This window comes from Carassius auratus, unplaced genomic scaffold (genome assembly GCF_003368295.1).
Source record: "Carassius auratus strain Wakin unplaced genomic scaffold, ASM336829v1 scaf_tig00214968, whole genome shotgun sequence".
Classification (NCBI taxonomy): Eukaryota; Metazoa; Chordata; class Actinopteri; order Cypriniformes; family Cyprinidae; genus Carassius; species Carassius auratus.
In genome coordinates this window covers 15,001-37,726 of record NW_020527887.1, presented here as the reverse complement: position 1 = coordinate 37,726, position 22,726 = coordinate 15,001, and the positions used below count along the sequence as shown (strand labels likewise).

At 33.8% G+C, this 22,726-nt stretch overlaps 1 protein-coding gene across 1 annotated transcript; it reads left to right on the top strand.

The window, feature by feature from the left end:
• Positions 1-1,422: 1,422 nt before the first annotated feature.
• LOC113093341 (protein eva-1 homolog C-like) lies at positions 1,423-21,955 on the top strand. Its single transcript, XM_026259164.1, has 5 exons — positions 1,423-1,668; positions 10,737-10,954; positions 12,146-12,269; positions 13,097-13,249; positions 21,711-21,955. Exons 1-5 carry the CDS (start codon positions 1,566-1,568, stop codon positions 21,953-21,955), a joined length of 843 nt encoding a protein of 280 aa, XP_026114949.1. The 5' UTR covers positions 1,423-1,565.
• Positions 21,956-22,726: the final 771 nt, after the last annotated feature.

Below are 22,726 nucleotides of genomic sequence, written 5' to 3'. Positions count from 1 at the left end.
TCTATAATATTCTATTGTATACTACTCTACACGAAGTCTCTATTGTAGGTTATCTTGTCGTTTCCCTTATTTTGAGTGTAATTAGGTATCTTCAGTACGATTACAGTCATTTATCACGGTGTTAAATAATTATAAAACCATCACTTCCTGACAGCATTAAATACAATATAACACCTGTGTCCGGTTTAAACATTGCATGGCATACAGAACCTATATATATATATTAGGGGTGTAACGGTTCACAAAATTCACGGTTCGGTTCGATACGATACACTGATGTCACGGTTCGGTTCGGTTCGGTTCGATACGTTTTAGATACAGCAAAATGTAAAAACATCTCAACTTTTCAGAATGCCGCAAGCGCACCGCGGGTCATGTGACAAGAACCAACCAATCAGCTTCATCCTTTCCCGTAACAACGTTGAGAGCTCAGCCAAGATGAAGGATCAGCTGATCATAGTTGTATATGGATTGCAATTTTGAAATAAATTTAGTAGCAGAGCTACTGCAAGCGATTTTTAGAGCTGCAAATCCATTTATCCTTCGCTGAAATTTCCGCGTCTCATGGAGAGAGCACGTCATTGTTGCTTAGCAAAGACAGACGCCTCATGAGCGCTTCTGCCCAAGCGCTTTGGAAAGGAAACCACTCTCTTGCCATCACCATTATAGCTTAAAGGGAATCCAAAGTGCACCCAAACACCAGACCTGTTGGTTATTGGAGGATCTTCTCATTTGTAGTCTGTTAAACGCATTGGCTATTTTGCAACGAGCCTTCAGCGCGTGCTGAGTGAGCGAGCGCCTGCTGAGTAGCCTAACATAAACATATAAGATGGTGTTTTTTTCTTCTTCGGGAGTGTCAGGGGCGTTGCCTGTTACGTTGTTTGGGTTATTGGGCTACCTTGTTGAACGCATATCATTATATTTCTCTCTCTCTCTTTTTTTTTTTTTTTTCAAATATAATTAAATACTCCAACGAACCGTTCGGTATACATAATGCGTACCGCGTACCGAACCGAAAGCGTCGTACCGAACGGTTCAATACGAATACGCGTATCGTTACACCCCTAATATATATATATATATATGTGTGTGTGTGTGTATGTATATATATGTATATGAAATTGGTAATCACACGGGATAGGAATAACCTGACGGTGAATAGATCTTGTTTTAGGTGTAGGCTACAGTGCCTTTAAGATTCAAATGTTTTGGTTTTGGAATCTTTTGATATTATTATGAAACACTTTGTTACTATAAAATTTAATACAATAGTATATTGGTAGTTACCGTTAAAGATTTAATGAATTGAATCGAATCATCAGCAGTGAGCTTGAAATTCAGGGACTTTGGGACCATGAGGATTTCTGCCTCCCTCTCTCTCTCTCTCTCTCTCTCTCTCACACACACACTCACACACACACACACACTCTCTCTCACTCTCTCTCTCTCTCAGATCTTCTGTGCTGTTCTTCTCTCACTCTCTCTCGTGTCTCCAGACTGGAGTCATGGAATCAGGCATCACTCCACGTCCCGCGGTCTGATCCTCTCGGGAATCATCGGATCTGATGGGACATTTAAGGATGTTTTTCCCTGATGTCTCATATTCACTGCTGTTGTTGGGAATCTCGTGTCTGACTGGCTTCACTAAGACTTCACAAGAGTTCTCAGGTACTAACCACCATCCTCACCTACAAGAGTTTGTGTAATTATACCTTATCACATATGTATCACATTTATCCGTTTAAAATTTCAATAGTTTCACACGCGATTAGTCGAAATTCTTAGCTTCGCATTTTGACATTTTTTTTTTTTTACATTTAAAGTTGTTTTTTTTCATGCATTGTTGAGGTTTTGATATGACATATGCGTGTTTATTACGTAAATATTAAATTGAAACAGTAACATATTCTTTCGCGGAGATTTAAATATGAAATAGAAACATTGTAACAGATTCTTTGGCGGGAACTTAAATATGAAATAGAAACATTGTAACAAATTCTTTCGCGGGAACTTAAATATGAAATAGAAACATTGTAACAGATTCTTTCGCGGGAACTTCCGTGACCGACGCGATCAAAGAGAAAGCGCCCACTGTTAATATACAGTTAATATATACAGTGGGTCCAAAAGAGTGAATAATTCACGAAGAATGCTTCTGTTTTCCAGAAAACTTAACATTTGCTTTATATAGGCCTAATTATATTATCAGTGTAACAATTTGGAATTTTATTAAACGTTGAATTGAAGCAACATAATGTATTTTGAGCCCCTTTGTATTAAATATGCATGCTTCATGCATTGAGCACTGATTTCATGAACACTGATTGCTGTGCATATTTAGACTGTTTTATGTCTTTTGAAGCACGATGAGAAGATCTACATCATCTTCACTGCTTGAATAGGCCTAGTTTCCCTGTAGTTTATGGAGGTTGTGTTTGGTCAGTGAAGACATTAAGGACATAACAGAGATGAATTGACCAGAAACAGTTGTGATGTGCTGAGTGAAGACAGATCTCAGTATGTGATTGCATTCTGTGTTTGTTTTTAATATAATTTTGTTTGCATTTTTCTTCTTAATTCACTTAAATGTGCACAGCTTTGCTTTGGATGGGAAATAAACATCATGTTTCTTTGAGTACCACAACTGGACCTTCATTGACAGTTTATTTGTATACTGCTTTACACAATACAAACAGATTCAAAGCAGGTTTAAAGAAGATAGCTTTACTGGGTGAATCTCACAAAACCTGTTAAAGCCATGTCAGGATATTTAAAAAATATATATATAATTATAGTAATAATAATAACTATAGTCTGAGTGTGTTTGTTAGTTTATTTATTTATTTCAGGGTTATTATTGCAAAACTAAAACATTTTCATTACTTGAAATAAAATAAACATTAACTGAAATAAAATACTATAATAAAATAATATAAGCTTACTTTATTTCAACTACAACAATTCCTAAAATAGCCAAAAACTAATATAGTCATAAAAACTATAGACATAAAAATATATTATTATAATTATTATTAAAAATTTTAAACAAAACTTGGTGATTTAAATACATATAGATTTTATATATTAAATAAAAAAACGAGTCTATTTTTGCACTTATTTCCGTGTGTCATTACTTTCATGCGAAGAAAAGATTTCTTTATTAAATTGTAAAAAATTTGGTAGTATTTACTGTTCTGCCTTTTAATTTCTGCTGATTTAAATCGAAACAAATTTGCAAGAATGGTTTAAATATATCAAAGTAACAAGACTCCACAATAACCACAATAACAGGACACATTACAAGAATGAGAATTGTGAGGGAAATTAATTTATATAATACAAAAGAAAAAGACTTGCTTTTGTGAGGTTCACCCTAATATGACTGCACTGTCCTGTCAACGCAAGACATATGTGGAAGATCTTTGGTTCTTTTCAGCCGAACACACAGAGCTGTTGTTCTGTCGGGTCACACGGGACTGTCCTGTGACTCTGACGGACTCACACACTCTGGAATGTCCGTTTGATTGACAGGTGCTTGACAGCTGTTGATAGAGACGGAGCATCTGTTGCCAGGCAACAGGCCTGTACATCTGTCCTACAGGAACTTTGTGCCTTTGTGTGTATGCTGTTTTTATATCTTGGTTAATTAGCTTCACACACACAATTAGATTCATTGTGTGTGTTTTAACTACAGTGAACGTGCTCATAAAGCTGAGGGCGGAGCTTACTGAGGTGCTGAATGGGATGTGTGGCTGTTAAAGGGTCAGGAGGTCAACTGAGGTCAAACTGTTTGATGATCCCAGTACACCATTACGAGGAGAAGAACGTCTGTCAGTCTGTCTGTCCGTCGTACTGTCGTTCATGTGCTTCAGTCTGTAAGTCAGCATGAAATAGCCTTTAAGTGTGCACTAAGCTACTTTTCTTCACTGTAAAAATGTTTTACGGAAGGAATGAGCAGAGTATCTGATAGATATGTGTAAAATAATAATAATAATAAAAAAAAAGTAGTAATATCAGAACAAAAAAGTTTCCAAGTGAAATTGAATACTTAGTTGTAAGGATAGGGCACAACTTAATTTTATGCATCTGAATCTTGGTTTGTGAATTAATAATGAATTAAAACAGTTTATATATTATAATAATTTTTTACAATAAATGTGTTAATTAAAATGTATAATTTAATTTAATATTATCAAATTGTTGTTTAAATATTTGTTTAATGTTTAATAATGTGCACTATTTAAAGACCTGGAATATGAATTAAGTAAGTAGGGTTCGCTTCAAATCAGTGTTGTTTCATATAAGCCTAGTTTTTATTAATACAAAATAAATGTATTTAATTTTTTAGTTATTTTAGTACTTAGTTTAATATTTAGTTAAACAGTTTAATATTTAGTTAAACTGAATTTCAATGATAAAGATGTTGCATTTTTTTAAATATATTTTATTTTTCTATTAACATTTATTTTATTTAAATTAACGAAAATGGCTTTTTATAGTAACCCTGCTTCTGATTTGGACTGTCTGTGAAAGTGTAAATATTTTTGGCAAAATTGATTGTATTTTTTCATCTGTCACCAAAACGAGTCCAGTCTCTCGCTGCCAAGATGGAAAAATCTCGCTGCTGGAAGAGAGTAAATGCTTGAAATCAGAGAGAGTTTAGCTGAGATGAGGGGCGCTCTAAAAACCTTGGTAATTCAGAAAGCCTATAGGTTAGAGGTGTGTGTGTGTGTGTGTGTGTGTGTGTGTTTTCTCAGGATCTTTGTTCCGGAGGTGGAACATGAAACCACTGCCTTCTGTTTGTAGAAAAGACCCCCTTACCCAAACACCAAGCCCCTTTTTCACATCTGGACCTCTCTCAGATACACACTTATCTTTATTGTGCTATTAATTATCAGTGTTTGCCAAATCAAGCAGCACAATCATTACTGTTCATATATAGGGTTTGATTTATGACTGTGGAGTTGGAATAAACCCCAAAGCCTGAAATCATCCTGTACTGTATGTGAATGATTCCTAAAATCATCTGACTGGTTGAGGAGAGGTGTGCTGGAAAACAGGTGAAAAACCTTCATTGAAGGATGTTCTTAAGCCCTATCTAGAGACCAGAATATTGACTAGAGAAGGGACTCATTTGAGCAGTAAGCAGTCGCTTAGAAACCAGCTAGAAAACCCCTAAACAGCGATGTACTGGCAACCACATCAGAACACAACTGCGTATGAACCTCTGAAATACTAAGCATTGCTGCAGTGAGCTTGCTCAGGTAAGAACCACACACATTTTCTTCAGAAAATGAAATGATCTAGTTTTGATAAGTGTCGCATACCATCACAGACACATAACGTATGTTGAGCACTTTATCAAAACACCTCACACACACACACACACACAGAGGTGAGTTGTGTCTGAGCACATCCCGTGCTTGGGTTGTTATGTCTATGACAGAACTGTGTGTGTGTGTGTGTGGTCTTGTTATTTCCTATATTGTATGGATAGAAAAACCTGTAAATTTGGACCTTGCTGGGGACATTTTTTGGGACCCATGAGAAAAAGAGCTTATAAATCTTACAGAATGCAGTTTTTGGAAAATCCAAAAATTCAGAAAGTTTTGTGTTAGGGGTAGGATTTTGAAACAGCCTGTGAGACATGGAAACCTGTGTGTGTGTGCGCGTGCATGTGTGTGTGTGTGGGCATATTTTTGTGACATATCAGGACACAACTCTGTATAATGTCATGGGTATGACACAGGTATTACAAGGAGAGGGTGACTTATGAGAACATAACCCATGTCCCCATTTTTCAAAACGCTTATAAATCATACAGAATGAGTTTTTTTGAGAAAGTAAAAATGCGAAGTTTCCTGTGAGGGTTGGGGTATGGTGTAGGGTTGGTGAAGGGCCATAGAATATACAGTTTCTACATTATAAAAACCATTACGCCTATGGAATGGCCCCACTTTTCACAAAAACAAACGTGTGTGTGTGTGTGTACTGGTATGGTTTATGAGGACACAAATGTGTATAATGACATGGGCATTGCATATCCCTATAAAGATCACATCATTGTGATTTTGGAAGAATCTGATAAGAGATTTTTTGATTGCAAGGATCTTGGCCAATCTGAGCAGAGTTTAAGACACTTATGAGATTTTCTAAAACTTTTGAGGAAATTTGCTATACAGTGTATATAAATACATTATTTTAACATCTATTTGCGGATGCTATAGTGCTGCAGAAATATCAGCTTTGTTTCTCTCATTATCCAACATCGCTTAACATGCTGATAGTTGTAACTACAGCACGAGTTTAAAAGGTGCAGTGTATTCTGATTAGATAAATATTTGTGCGTTATTTTATTGTAGATGTTTATGATATGATGTTATATTGGAGCAGAGCTGCTGATATGAGTGGGAATGCTAAAGGAACGCTCTATCAGCTGTTACACATCTACAGATTCACATTTTTACAAAGGAAAGGTTTAGATGAATATATAAATAAGCAATGAGAGAAAACAGAAGCAGAAAAAGAGAAGAGAGCTGGTCTCCTTCACAGCAGAGCTGGAGAAGAGAGGAGAACAAGGAGCTTTTGTTTAGTTGATCACATCCTGGTCCTTTAAAACTCTCTCACTCATAGAGAAAAATTGCCATCAAATCACTATTTTTTTCCTCTTTGCTACGCTCTGGTTTATTATTTTGTGTGGTTTCCGATATACATGCATTTAAACTGCACATTCAAAACTCAACTCTATTTTTTCTTAAAGGGGTCATGAACTGAGAAATCAAATTCCTTTGGTCTTTTGACATATAAGAGGTCATGTACTCTAAAAACATCCAGTAATTTTTAAAACTCAAAACTTTCTCCTTAGTCTAAAAACGGCTTATATTGAAGCTTATCATACAGTATCTTGAACGACAGCTTGTGGAATGTGTGTAATAGTGTGGTTTTATATATATATATATATATATATATATATTACTGTCTGTTTAGCTCCGCCCACCGTTTCTACATCACTGCCTGTTAAGTGAAAAAAAGTGAAAGTGACGTGACATACTGTACAGCCAAGTATGGTGACCATTCACACAGCAGTGAACACACACACAGAGCAGTGAGTACACACTGATGTAAGTTAGGGTGTTCATTAATTAAATAAGTTTGGTTTTAGTTAGTCATGTGATGCTGTAAAAACGGGAGTGTGACATCATGATTGACAGCTGAGACTGACAGCTTCTCTGAGCTAACCGAGGCACCAACTGACTTTTTCGTGTTCTTCAGGAAGAGATTTTGTACATTATTTTTGGGTGAAATATTCCTTGAAACACTTATATCTAATCTAAGCTCCTTCAGCTGATCTCTGTGTTTAATTCATTAGCCGTTACTAATCTCTGTTGTAGTGCCATGTTGACACACTCTCTCTCTCTCTACACACACACACACACACACACACACACACACACACACACACACACACGTTTGTTTTTGTGAAAAGTGTGTTCATCCCATAGGCATAATGGTTTTTATACTGTACAAACTATATAATCTATCACCCTTCACCAACCCTACACCTAACCCTAACCCTCACAGGAAACTCTGTGTATTTTTACTTTCTCAAAAAAAACTCATTCTGTATGATTTATAAGTGTTTTGAAAATTGGGTCCTCATAAGTCACCCTCTCCTTGTAATACCTGTGTCATACCCATGACATTATACACACACACACACACACACACACTGTAGTGTGTTTCCTGTTCACTGAGGTCACGTGAGGTTATCCTGGGTTTAATGGCAGTTATAAACTAAATCATCATCTTATTTTGAGTGTTGATGTGAGTGCAGTGTGTTCGTCGTGTGGTTCAGGGTGTGTTGGCTGGAGATCTTCTCTTCACAGCTGCGTTTGGGTTTTGAGGGAATTCCTTCTCAATATCTCCTCTCTCATGTTAAACTCCGCTCTATAATTTTCCAAAATTATCACCGGCGGCGGGTAGAGGTGCTTTAGTGCCGCTCCAGTGAGTTAAAGCTACAGTAAAGACTTTCTGAGGACTGAAAACGATTATCCGCTCCGCTTGGCCCTTGGCACATTAAATGCACGTGTTAATGAACTTACATACTGTTCAAAATAGATTCACACTTTTATTCAGAAAGAATGCATTAGATTGATCAAATGTGACAGCAAAGACATTTTGAATAAAGTTACAAAATATATATATTTTTTTTCAAAACTTTCTATTCATAAAAGAATCCTGAGAAAAACATATCACTGTTTCCACAAAAATATGAAGCAGCAAGGGAAACTCCAGCACAACTAACACACACACGGCCAGCTTTCTGTCTTTTCCTACAGACCATCTCTCATCTGGTTCCTGTGTTTTAGGGCACTGCATAAACGACCCCCTTTTTACCCCCTCACATCACATGACTGAGCACATGACATGTCACTTCCACTTTCTCCATTTCATCCTCTTTTTAGGCTCTGTTCTGAATAGCCGTCTCTAGTAGTCCCTTGCTTGTCATACTATTTTTGCAGTAACACTCTATCCCACAATGCAATGCACTCAGCTTGGCATAGATCTATTATAACTTTGTAACATCCTCTTGACTCATTATTGGACATAAAATTATTTAAAAACACTGGGATAGAAATTAGAAGTGAAAAATAAGTAATTGTAAATGGGTTCCACTTGAAAAAAGTCATGTAACAATAGTGTATCATACTAAACTAATATAAGCTGAATACATATAAATCAAGCTAAACAGAAATGTTTAAAAAAAAGCACATCAAATTACTAAAACTCAAAATGAAAAGGAATAAAAATGTGAATGGAACTGATCTTGTAACATCATCTTAACTCATTATTTGACATGAATCACAGAATTTAATTGAAGGCAATTATATATAAAAAAACTGGATCAGAAAATAGAAAGGGACAGTGACTGAATAATTATAATAACTTGCAAAATTAAACATGTTAGTTATATAAGATATGTTTAAAGGTGATAAAATTACTAAATATAAACTGAAATAAATATAAAATAAATAGGAAAATAAAATATTTAATTGATTTATTTAGTTTTATTTTATAAAATAATATAAAGATAACTATAAATATTTTAAAAATGTTTAAATAAAATGACAATAAGTAAAACTGAAAAAAAATATATAGAGAGTATATAATATATATACTATAAAGTTTATACTTTATGAATTATACAAATAGTTTGGTTGTCAGTTTGAATTGTTTCGATTTTTCAGAGGAATCATGATTGTACGGTTCTCTGTTCACTGTAACAGTGGCTCTGTTTCGACCGGGTTTTGTTCTCATCTTCAGTTTATTGTGTTGTGTTCAGGTAAACCTCACCTGAGCTGCTTTAAAGCGCTTCACGTTGGTGTAATCGCTGGCCTAGAGGCCGCTCTCTGATTGGAGATCTCACGCAGGTGTTGTCTGTCATTTGAGCTGTGATTGGTGAAAGGAGCTGTCAGTCAGCGGCTGGAATGTTGGCTTCTGTCTGAGGACAATAGCAGGAGGGATTGTGTTCGGAAAGCCGTAAGCTCTCGGAGGAATCCCGAGTGGATTCTAGAGCATTCCTTTCATGAGCAGGAGAACAGGCCTCTGCTGTATTACATTGTTATTTGATAATTCATTCATCTGAAGCACATCATTATGAGTGCGTTCGAGTAGCTCTGTGTGACATTTATCTGAGGCTCATTTAAACTCCTCAACATTACACACATAGGCACCGTGTTTTCTTTCCTATTTTAAATATATAGTGCAATGCAACTTTATTGTACTTTGTATTGCCTCTTAAGATCACATTTTATGATTAGCATCTGTTTGAGATTAACACAATTTCTTTTCTTTTTTTTTGTTCTCCGTGGCAAAAAAAAAAAAAAAAAAATTTCATTCATAGAAATCAGTTTTTTTTCTTGAGCAGCTAATGTGCATATAAGTATGATTTCTGAAGATCATGTGGCACTGAAGACTGGAGGAATGATGCTGAAAATACAGCTTTGATCACAGGAATAAATGACATTTTCAATTGCATTCAAATATAAAATGTACTATTAACTTTTTGTATTATAATAATATTTCACAATGTTATTGTTTTTACTGTATTTTGATCAGATAAATGCAGCTTCTGTAAGAATAAGAAGACTTCTTTAAAAAACATTTTAAAAATGTTACTTACCCCAATCATTCTTACATAAATAATTCATTTAATGCATTATATATATAAAACATTACTTTCAATTTATTCATAAATCTGTAATATGTCCCCATGCCCCTGTGTGTGTGTGTGTGTGTGTGTGTTAGAGGCTTTGGTGGTCTGGTCCCTGCAGGTCTGGGCTAGTTGTGTGTATATTGAGGTAATGTTTAGTGCTTTGTGTGTGTGTGTGTGTGTGTGTGTGTTTCCATTATTCCTTTGGCAAACAGAACTGACATCATTCACTCAACACGGAAGCGATGTTGAATGGCTTCTTTCCGCTGTGGAGTTGAACTGTCAGGAAAAAACACTTTCTTTGTTGCAGCTGCATAAACAGAAACTGAAAGCAAACGTTGAACCGTACTGTTTTTGTCTAATATGAACCATTTAATATAGACCTTAGCAACGACATAGGGACACATATCATTGACTGATTGCAAATCCAGTTTTCTTCAGAATTTGCTGATGAGATGTGAGATGATCATGGATGTGTATGGATGGATTATCTTATGGATGTGTTTGTTTCTTTCCGTGGAAGGTTATCTGTCGAGTGTGCTGAGGAATTACACCGAACAGGCGTGTGACGGAGAATTCCTGACTGTTCACTGTCCGCCCAGAACCTCCATCACCATCCAATCGGCTTTCTACGGGAGAACAGACCCCGCCCACTCACCTCAGTGCTCTTCCCCTTACAGCAGTGCTGGAACATTCTCATTGCATGACATCACTTCCTGTCATGTGTCCACATCCTTGCAGGTAAATAGTGATAAGAAATCTCATTTAGTATTATTTATATACTATTTATTAATATTTATTTTTAGATTTCAGTTTTCATATTATTATTATTATTATTATTATTATTATTATTATTATTATTATTATTATTATTATTATTATTATTATTGTTATTGTTATTATTATTATGTTTTTAGTTTCTTTTGTCATTTAAATATTCCTATTATATATTTGTTTTATATTTTTATGTTTATATGAATTATATATATTTGTATATTTCTTTTAACTTAATTTTTTTACATTTCAGTTAAGGTTAAGTTTTTGTAATTTTGTTTTGTGCTTTTGTAATTTTTATTTTTTTAAAATATTTCTCTTTGGCTTTCATTTTACTTTATTTTTTAAGTTTCATTTAGTTTTGTGCTTTTGAAATTGTATTATATATATATATATATATATATATATATATATATATATATATTAAGCTTTAATTGTATCTTTTATTTCGGTTTTAGTTTAGGTCATTTTAGTACTTCAACTTAAATTTCGTTCACTTGCCAAGACTCTGTTTCTTATTTTCATTTTCATCTTTTTTTCAAATTTGTTATTTTTTAATTTTTTTTCCCTAAGTCTTAAGTGTTTCATCTAATATTCCTAATTGTAGCTTTATTTCAATACATGAAAATGGTTTTTAATAGTTTTAATTTTAACAAGAACAGCCCCAGATGAATTAATCTTTTTTTCTTGTTGCATATCTTTATGTTGCACTCAAAAATAAATCAGAATAAAGAAGTAAAATGGTTGTGAAAACTTTTTCATGTTGACTTTAGTAGATTCAAATGTTTCCAAATCTTCTTTCTTGTGAATGTGTACAGTCTGAATTTACAGTGTGTGTTGCACAGTATCATAATGAGGCTGTGTTTTGTTTTTGTGCATTAAATGTATTTAATATCCAGACATGGCTGATGAAAGTGTGTGTGAATCTGATTTATGTGACAGTAGCTGGTTTAAACAGCGGTGTCTCTGACAGCACACACACTCGTGATTTACACTTGCACACTCGCTAAAACCACACGCTGTAAACACACACGTACAGAGTAAAATTACACTCGCTGTTTTTCTGGCTGGAGGGAAGGAATCTACTGCGGGGAAAATGAAAAGGCATGGAATGTATGAACCTGAATAAAAGCATGCTGTCTGTCTGTCTCCCTGCAGAAGATGCTGGATGAATGTGAGGACAGGCGGACGTGTCAGGTTCTTGTCAACAGTCGTTTGTTTGGGACAGACCCCTGTCCCACCGTCAGCAAATACCTCAGTGTGCAGTTCAAGTGCAGACCGAGTGAGTCTCACACACACACACACACACACACACACACACACAGACTTTCTTTCTCCTCCATCGCTTGTTTTCAGCAGGTTATTGTGTTCTGGTGGCTGAGCAGAGAAATCTGTCCACTTCTGTTCTTCCTCTCATGCAAGTCTGAAAAATAAAGCTCTGCACCTCAGTTACGGGTCGCTCGGTCTGTTAAAGCTCTACAGATACACACACAAGCTCATTTTAAAGTGGAGTTGAAATGAAGATTTTATTTTCTTTGTTAATACATTCGGCTGACATCACCGAGCCCTCAAACACATATTATTCATGATTAAATGTATAAAAAGTCCTGCCCAGATGTTGTTTTTATATAATTTACAAACTATTATAGTTCTTTTTAAGATGTTTTGAATTGTTTTCAATTTTCTTTTTCATTTTAGAACATTTTCTTTAGTAATTTTGTTGTGTACTCATTTTTATTAATTATTGTTACCAAGGCTGCATTTATTTGATTAAAAATACCATAAAAACTGTAATATTGTGAAATATGATTATAATTAATAAATTAAATTTTAAAGTATATTTAAATAGAACATTTTTATTTTAAATTGCAATACTATTTCACAATATGACAGTAAATAGTTTTTACTGTATTTATGATGAGCAGAAGAGATTTTTTGTAAAAACTTAATGATACCAGTGTTTACTTTCCGCGTTTTTGTGTGTGTGTGTGTGTGTGTGTTTTATCAAAAATACTGTAAAAACTGTGATTTTGGGATATAATACAATTTAAAATAACTTTTTGAGTTGTGAATGTTATTTCATGATGACTGTGTGTGTTTTCTCTCTAGGTGAGTTTAAGAGTAAAGTGGTGTGTGAAGGCGAGCGCCTGCGGTTGGGCTGTAAGGTGGGGATGCAAATCACGGTTTATTCAGCCATGTTCGGCCGCACACAGCAGGGAACACTGGAGTGTCCTCCACACCACCGGAGGGCGCCGTCTGTCGGTAAGAGCTTAGACTCATTTCTCATTTTCACCAGATTCAGCTCTAAACTTATGCTACTTCACGCTATATAGACCTCATGTGAGGTTTATTTTTAAAGGTCTTTTTTTGCAAAATCATTCCTTGTGGAAAATACCTGATAGATTTGGATTTAGGGTATACGTTCCAGTCTCAAACCGTTCTAGTCTTATTGCCCATTACACACAAATGAATGTTACACACAAAGATGGCAGTAGTTAAATTGCTAACTCTTGTTTACCATCTCCAATCTGACTGGATTATGTGCAGTTTTCAGGAGTCAGGATGCAATAGACTGGTCAATGAATAATGCACATCTTTCTTTTTATTTTGAGAACTTTTGAATAAGTGTTGCATTAATGTGCACAGTTTTTATATTTTATATAAAAGATTTGCATCATAAAATTTAATTTAGTTAAATGTAAATATTTATAAATATATATATATATTCACATTATTTTGCCGATTATTTTGACCAACAACTGCCAGCTTAAGTTACAAACATCTTGTTAAATCATCAAACATATTTACATAAAAGTGATATAATATAAATGAATTGATGAATTAATATAAAAAGTATTATAAAATACAAATTGGTTATATATGTATTCAACATTTTTACACACACACACACACACACACACATATATATATGTATATATTAGTGCTGTCAAAATTAGCGCGTTAACGCATTCGATTAATTTGAAATATTTAACGCGTTAAAAAAAATTTAACGCAATTAACGCGGTTGCAGTTTTTTTTATTTTCAGTTGTGGCCTATGTGTGTTCAACGTGCAAAGAAATATGGATAAGACCAAGGAAGGACTTTTAGACGGAAAGTTTCAGTATAAAACTCTGCCGGATTACTCTTCAGTCTGCCACAAGAAACAATACTCTTCATTTAGTCTGCCACAAGAAACAGCAACATTAAAATCATGAACTCAAATGTCATTGTTTAAAAAAAAAAAAAAAAACAATGACTGTAACAGTGCGTAAATCAGACCTTTCTGTAACGCTAACGTTAATAAGCTTAAACGAAAATAACAAATAATTGTGTAGCGGAGTATTTTTTTGTACACAGTGCCGCGAACTGTCAATCACTCCTGTACGCGTGCATCACTGTCCTCCTCAGCTGCAGCAACTTGCGCTCTCTCTCTTCATCAAGCTTTAAAACAAAAAGATCATATTGTCTTTGTGCATAGGCTATAGATTAATTAGATAAATGAATATCTAAATTTGTGCCTTGCCGTCTAAGGTATTTTTTTAGAACTTAGAAAAAAGATGCTGCAGCCAATGAGCAGCCAGCGGGGGGCTGCAGGACGACTCAACCTCCGCAGACAGTTTTTAATGTTTATCAGACAATAAATACTCAAGATTTTGCTTTAGTATAACTCACAACGAGTTTCACACACCTTCTCCGGCCACGTTGAGTTGTTGACACTTAACAGTGGGAAAAGCGACACATGCGCTATTCACTTGTATAACTTAAGGGTGAATGGGTAATGTAGTTTCTGCTCTGGGTGGGATGAATTAGGAAGCTTGCATTGTGAAGGGCGCTCTGAAAATCGGCAGTGCAGGTAAAAGATTAAAACCTCTATTAAAACAGATGTCCAAATGAGCATACCGGTACGCTACAAGCACGTTCTGGGCGCACGGAGAGGTGGCGGTACTGAGTACCTGTGCGTACTGGCCACTTAAAGCACTGGCAATGACTATTCTTTGGAATTTTTTTGCAGTCCACTTAGAATTCAACATGGAAATCATTTTTGTTTTTTATTGGCATTGATTTTTTTGAAATTCAAATGGTACTTACATGCCTGTGTTTTTATTTCTGTAATAAATATGGCTTTCAAGCCAACAGTTAATTTGGAGGAAATTGATGGTTTATTGCAGGTATGTTGTTTACATGAGAAAATCAAGTTACAAGTTAAACAAAAATTCCAATAAACAATCATATTTTGAATTTAAATAGTTTCTTTGTCTTGAGTTTACATTAATTATTTACATTTTACATTTACATATCCAAAAAGTTTCAGTCTTTTAATTGCGATTAATCGCGATTAATCGCGATTAATTTAAAAAAAATTGCGATTAATTAGTTAATTTTTTTTAATCGATTGACAGCACTAGTATATATATATATATATTAGGGCTGTCAAATGATTAAAATTTTTAATCAAATTAATCAGAATTTTCAGTGGATTAATCATGATTAATCACTATTTGCAACTACACCTGAATCCTAACCATTTTTTTTCTGAAATGCATACCAAAAGATAAATAACAGGACACAGATACATAATTTTCATGTATTAATTCATCAATATGTGGTTCTTTTTTTCTGAATTTCAAAAGTTTAACATTTACTCAAATTTACCTGAGCACTATATCAAACCATGCCATTTAACTACAGATAGTGTAAGAGTTTTAGGTGAACCAGTGGTTAAATATAGCCACATATCTATGAAATTATGCATAGAGAAACTCGAAAGAATGAACTCAGAAACACAAACATGCGCCACAATCACATAAGCAGCACTCTGGGCACTCTTGTTTTTGGGAGGTGTTCATTTGCTCTGCCACAATACTTTAGGATCGATATTTTCACGTTCTGAAGGCTTCAAGTGCCAGTAAAACCAAGTAAAAATGCATATGCTTTTCCAGACAGCTGTAATTTTCGCTGCATTGCATGTAGGCGTTTTGCGCATGCGCAGTGTGAAACACACTAACCCTAATCAAACACGCATGAGTTTGCTAATCAGTGTCTTTAGAATCATTAGTAAATCACAGGCAGGTGTGTTTAATTGGAGTCTGCGCTAAACTCTGCATGAAACTTGCGAGCCAGATTTGAGGATCACTGCTATAACAGGAAGAAGAAGCTCCAGTGTATCAACTACCAAAGTCGTCTCTGTTTATCGAGCTTGGCATAAATGTATTTGAGAGTAACTGGGGTAAAACCTTAAGCTTCTTTGGTGCTTTCGTCGCGGCGCTTGCCGCTGTTTTTTACTATCTTGAGAATTCAGAGATCGACGAGACTTTCCTAACCTGAATAATTTGTCACACTGCACATGCATGAAATGCGTTAAAAAATTTGACGTAATTAACGACAAACAACTAATTAATGCCATTAACGCGCTATTTTTGACAGCCCTAATATATATATATATATATATATATATATATATATATATATATATATATATATATATATATATTACACTATGTTTGATCACTTTATAAGACAGAATATAATTAGAGAGTTTACAAACTCGAATCTTAATCAGTCCCTCTTATGCAATCACACAAACGTCTTCCACACACACACACGTTTGTTTTTGTGAAAAGTGTGTTCATCCCATAGGTGTAATGGTTTTATTCTGTACAAACTGTATATTCTATGGCCCTACACCAACCCTACACCTAACCCTAACCCTCACAGGAAACTTTGTGCATTTTTCTTATTGTTACTCTTCCAGCATCAAAGCTGAAAAGCCTGTGGTTTTGTGGCTGTTTTGTGGCATGGGTGTGTGTATCTGAAGGGTTCTGCTCTGCCAGGAACATGCTTGAATTCAAGGAAACGTCTGGGATGTGTGGGAGGAAATTCAGTTCGAGAACATCACTCTCTTTTTGTCTTGAGATGAGTAGCAGCTAATCTCCTCTTACACTCCTGGAGGCTGTGTGTGTGTGTGTGTGTGTGTGTGTGTGTGTGTGTGTGTGTGTGTGGACTGATATCAGTTCACTGCAGACTCACAGCTGAGGGGGACACATCTGGCTGCAGCTCGACTCTTTCCTTCAGTGTTTGTGATGTGGTTTGTGTTGTTTCTATGTGTGTTTTACAGTAAATGTGTTTTGTTAGTAGATAATGCGGTTGAGACCTGCTTGTACACCGTTTATTCACAAGTTTAATATCTTCTGATCGGCAGGTTATTGGCAGGTTATTGTCATGTGAAAGTGAATTTTGTACAAAAAGCTTTTAATCATAGTTTACGGTTAACACAGCAGCCAGTTCAAGTTATATTATTAGTATTATATTATATATATATATATATATATTATTCATGTCAAGAATAAGTTACCAAAAGACTTCAAATTAAAACACAGTGTTCTTGTAGACTTGTTCCCAACCGTAAAATTCATCTTTTGGAAGAAGTACAGCCTTTCGTTGAATGTATGTTGCATTCATATGATTACACAGCACTGCACCTTGAGAAAAAAAAAAAGTGTGACGGTGAATGATGGTGAAAGTCTTGACGATGCGATGACGATGAAATATTGAAAATCTTATATATTGTTTGTTATGATTTGAATTGTTTTCATTACTGCTGTATGTTAATAATGTGTATTTATTTATCAGCTTCAGTGCACTAAATCAAAATAACAAAAGCAGTCAGCAGTCAAAAGTTTTGGGTTTGAATGAAAAAAAATAGTATTCAAAATGCATCATTTAATTTACAAACTTCAAAGGATCTGAAAATAGTGGAAATCAGGATTAGGCATAAGATAAGAATTATTCATACATGTGAAAATATGCTGAGAATTAATCAAATACAGTAGTTGTAATCTGGCTCAGAGGATGACAGGATAATACAGTTAACACAGGACTTCTTCACCTTGACAAAAGCAAAAATGCTATGAAATTAATAACATTTTGTAAGAAACCATGACTTTCTATATCAAAGCATTATTATGGGATACAATATTTGTAAGAAATAACTATTTGATTTCTTTAATCAGTGTTTTTTTTTTTTTTTTTTTTTCTTTGCTTGGCAAAATGCAGCAGTAAATATGATTGTGTATATTTGTGTGTGTGTGTGTGTGTGTGTGTGTGTGTGTGTGGGTGTGTGTGTGTGTGGGTGTGTGTGGGTGTGTGTGTGTGTGTGTGTGTGTGTGTGTGCACCACCCTCTTAAGCAGTGCTTGACTAATCCCTCTGAACCCGGGCTCAGTGGCAGGGGTTAATGGGGTCTGTTTTTCTCTCTGGACGTCCTGTCAAGTGAAGACTGAGAGTGTTTCACCAGAAGCTGCTCAAGAGCCTCCATCTGTGAGAGTTAAAGGTCATTAAAGCCATTCAAACTAAATCAGTCACAACTTAAAGACTGATAGACCTTGCACCTTGATTTTCAATGAAACTGGAATTGATTTATTTTTTATACAGTGCATTATCACAAGCGAGCTGTGATAATATTGGTTAATATTTTACACCATCCACAGAGAATTTTGGTTATCTGATTTTTTATTTATTTCAGAAGTAGTACATTTTCTCTAGAATTACATTCAAAATATTTTGTTTAACAAAATTCATAATTCGTTTTTAATGTTGAGCTTCAGATTAGTTAGTTTGAATTATATTTACATAACCATTCAAAAGTTTGCAAGTTTTCAAAAATACAGTAATATTGTGAAATATTATTGCAATTTAAAATAAATTATCTATTTGAATATATTTTCTAAACTGTAATTTATTCCTGTGATCAAAGCTGCATTTTCAGCATCCTTCCTCCATTCTTCAGTGTCACATGATCTTCAGAAATCACTCTAATATGCTGATTTGCTGCTCAAGAAACATTTCTGATTATTATCAATGTTGAATGTTGAATGCAACATGACAGAAACACAAAGTGCACGTCCTCCATGTGTTTCTGTGCAGTTCCCACACCTCATGTTTAACTCTTCCAGAGCTGTAAACTCTGATTTGTCTGTGATGGAGGACTGAAGTGACCCCGGGGGGTTTCTCTCACGTGGATCTAGTTTCTGGACGCACTCAACCGGAGCTAGATCTCCAGCTCAGCATCAGAAGGACTGTTAGATCTGTACAGAACCCGGTCTGTGGTCAACGGCCCAATAAATAGTTCATAAATCAGATCTCTATCAGAGCGCAGCTCTCTGTTTACTAACAGGACTCTGTGACCTTTCACCTCTAACGTTTGTTCAAGCCATCAGTCGTGAAGTGACGACATGTCTCCGCTCCTCAGATCTTCAGTGAGTGATGCTTTGAGCTGAACTCCAGCTTCGTGTTAATGGATCTGTAAATGTGCCTCTCTTTCTCTCTCTCTTTCTGTCCCTCTCTCTCTTTATCTCTCTCTCTCTCTCTCTCTCTCTCTCTCTCTCTCTCTCTCTCTCACTCTGTCTCTCGCTCTCTCTCTCTCACTTCTGAATTTCTGTCACTGGTTCTGGTTTCATTCAGACCCATTCAGATTCTCTTTATTAACCCCTAACTAGTGGACAGATGCATTTTTAACCAGTTAGGGGCTCTAGGTGATGAACTTTGACCTTTCTCATAATCCTGTGTGACTGTTCTTTTTATGTGGCATTTTGTTTTTGAGCACAGATTGCATCTAGAAAATATGCATTTTATAATTTTTGTATTATAATTATTATTATTCCAGATGATGCAGACAATCTATATATATATATATATATATATATATATATATATATATATATATATAAATTTTTTTATTATTTTAATTGTAATTCATTCTAAACATTTTATTCCCCCATTAAAAAAGTTATCAAGACCCATATATATATATAGTTATATAGTTATATAAGTTCTTGTAAATAGTGGTATTTAAAAAAAAAACTGACATAATAGTATAAAATATTTTTTTTCTAATTCATTCAAAATATATAAATGAAAATTACATTACAGTATTTTTATATATAATTTTAAATGCTAGAAGTTATTAATTTTAATTTTTGATCAATTTTAGCTTAAGATTTAGTAATTTTGTCATGTACTTTTGGAAAATATTTTCATGTTTGTTTATATATATATATATATTTCTTGATGGTTTTAATTAGCTTTATTTTATTTATTTGTATTTTGAAGTTTTTTCTGTTATTTTAGTGCTTAAAAGTTGTCAGTTAATTCCCAAGACAACATTTCTTATTCTCTCATAATTACGTTTTTTTTTATATCTAATACATATAGTTTATTTTATTTCAATGAACAAAAATGGTTTTTAATAGTTTCATCTTTAATTTTAGTTAATAAGAACAAAATTGACTGATAATGTAATTAATATTTTCCACTTTTTTTTGGAACACACACTGAACTGGAAAACATTCTGGATCTTGCCTGCTCTAATCTGATTGACTAACTTTTTAAAATTTCTTGAAATTTCCTGAAAAGCATGATTAGTCCGATGGGAAATGAAGTCGTGTGAACAAGATGCAACGAATGCTTTTAAAGATCAAATAACCATCAGATTGTCAAGCTGGCGGCATCAAATCTCTCCAGTTTAGAAGAAAAGCAGCACTGAAATAGCAACATATTAAAGATAAAATACGGTTAGACTTTGAAGTACTTTCACTAAATGATATAATTACAGGGCATTTTGAAAGTCAAGTATGTTTTAAAAGAACACGCTGTGTGCTTATGTGATCATTTTGCCATCTGCTGTTTTGACCGGAGGCTGCAGTTTCATCTTCATCTGCAGATCCATGAAATCAAGTGTTAGAGACACAATGACAGGCGGACGACAAGCTCAGACATGTACACACACACACACACACACACACACGTCTCATATCGTCTGTCTGCAGAAAGCTGCATGCTTGTATATTCAATCTGTTTGATGTTCATCTGTGTGGCTTCATTGTTCTCTGTGTGTGAAAGTAAAACACACTCAGTTTGAATCTTGTAAGAAAATATTTAAGCAGAGCTGTGACGGTACTTCTTGTTCATATTTCATTGCTAAAGCAAAAAAATAAAATAAAATAAAAACTAAGAACTAAAACAAACTTTAACTGAAATAAAGTAAAAATATAAAACATGTTTTATTTCAGCTAGTGGCCAAGTTTAGTTTAACATGATGTACTAAAATAACTAAAACTGTAAATTAAAAGTGATATACACTATATATAAAAATAGAAATAAAATGATTAATAAAACTATAATAATGTATTCAATTATATTTTTGGTAATTTTATTATTTGATTTTTCATATTTATTTGTTTTTTCTAAATTTCTAAATAGTTCTAATTTGTTCACTTTTTTCAGTTATTTTTCAGTTATTTTTAGTTTCATTTTTTTATTTTTTATTTCAGCTAGTATTTTATTATTATTTTTCATTTAATATATCATTTGATTCTATTTTAGCTTTATTTCAATGGATGATTTGAAAAATGTTGCTTCGTTTTAGCTAACGTTTTAGTTTTTGTTAATAATAACAACATTTTTAGTTTACTTCTGATGTACTAAAATAACTCTAACTAAAAATGAAGTAAAAAAAAAATGCACGGTGCAATGTGAAAATAACTAGTGTTAAATAACTGGTTCATACTTGGCCATAATTTGCTGGAAGTGACAAATGCAGTTCGGTACAATCAGTCATGTCAGTCGTTATAATTAGCTTATATATAGACAGTAAAAGTCTGTGGTATTGTGTGTGTGTGTGTGTGTGTGTGTGCTGAGCTCTCACCTGACGTGTCATGTGATTCCAGACTGCTGGTCTGATGTGGCTCTGCAGGTGATGACATCACGTTGCCAGGGGAAACGCTCCTGTGTGGTCCGCGCCTCGACACAAGAGTTTGGTGACCCCTGTTACCACGGCACCCGCAAATACCTCAGTGTCATCCACACCTGTGGTGAGTTACACACCTCACACACCTTCATTCCCATTCATAACTACACTACACTGAGAAACCGCTCACTTGTGTTGCTGCAAACCATTACTGAGCAGTCATAATTAAAAATAGAATATAAAAATGTTATTATAAAATGATGGCCATATTTTTGATTGCTTAACTGATTTGGCATTAGAAAAAAATATTTACAATTAAAATATTAAAAAAAAAAGTAATTATATATTTTTTTTAATTACAAAATCATAAATATATAATAATAATAAAACTTATTGTGTGTTGCTTTAAGTGATTTTATGACTAGAAGTATTGTTTGCTCATGTTATTTGTTTAATAAATGAAAAACATGAATAAATATTAAATTAATTTTTTTAAATTAGAACTAAAATATTAAAAATGTAATTTAATAAAGCTTTTAATGTGTTTCGTCTAATTAATTATTGTATAAATAAAGCAACAAAAACTTGCTGAAAGTATTTTAAAATAAAATAATAAATAATTATGATAATATATAATAAAACAAATCTAAATCTTAATTACAATTAAAAAAGTTAAAATTCCTTATTTCTTTATATTTTAATTAGATCAAAAATATTTTAATAAAAATCCTAAAATCATAAAGCTTTTTGTTTGTTGCTGTTAATAATTTATTTAATAACGAAAAAACAATGTATTGTTTACTCATATGTTTAAAAAATAATATATTTAATTATTTTAAAAGTAGATGAACACATATTTAAACTGTATAAAATCATAAAGCTTTTTCGTTTAGCTTTAAATTATTTATTTAATGGCTAAAATAACAAAACACTGAGAGTATTGTTTACTCCTATGCTAATGATTAATTAATAAATAAATGAATAAATTTATATTAT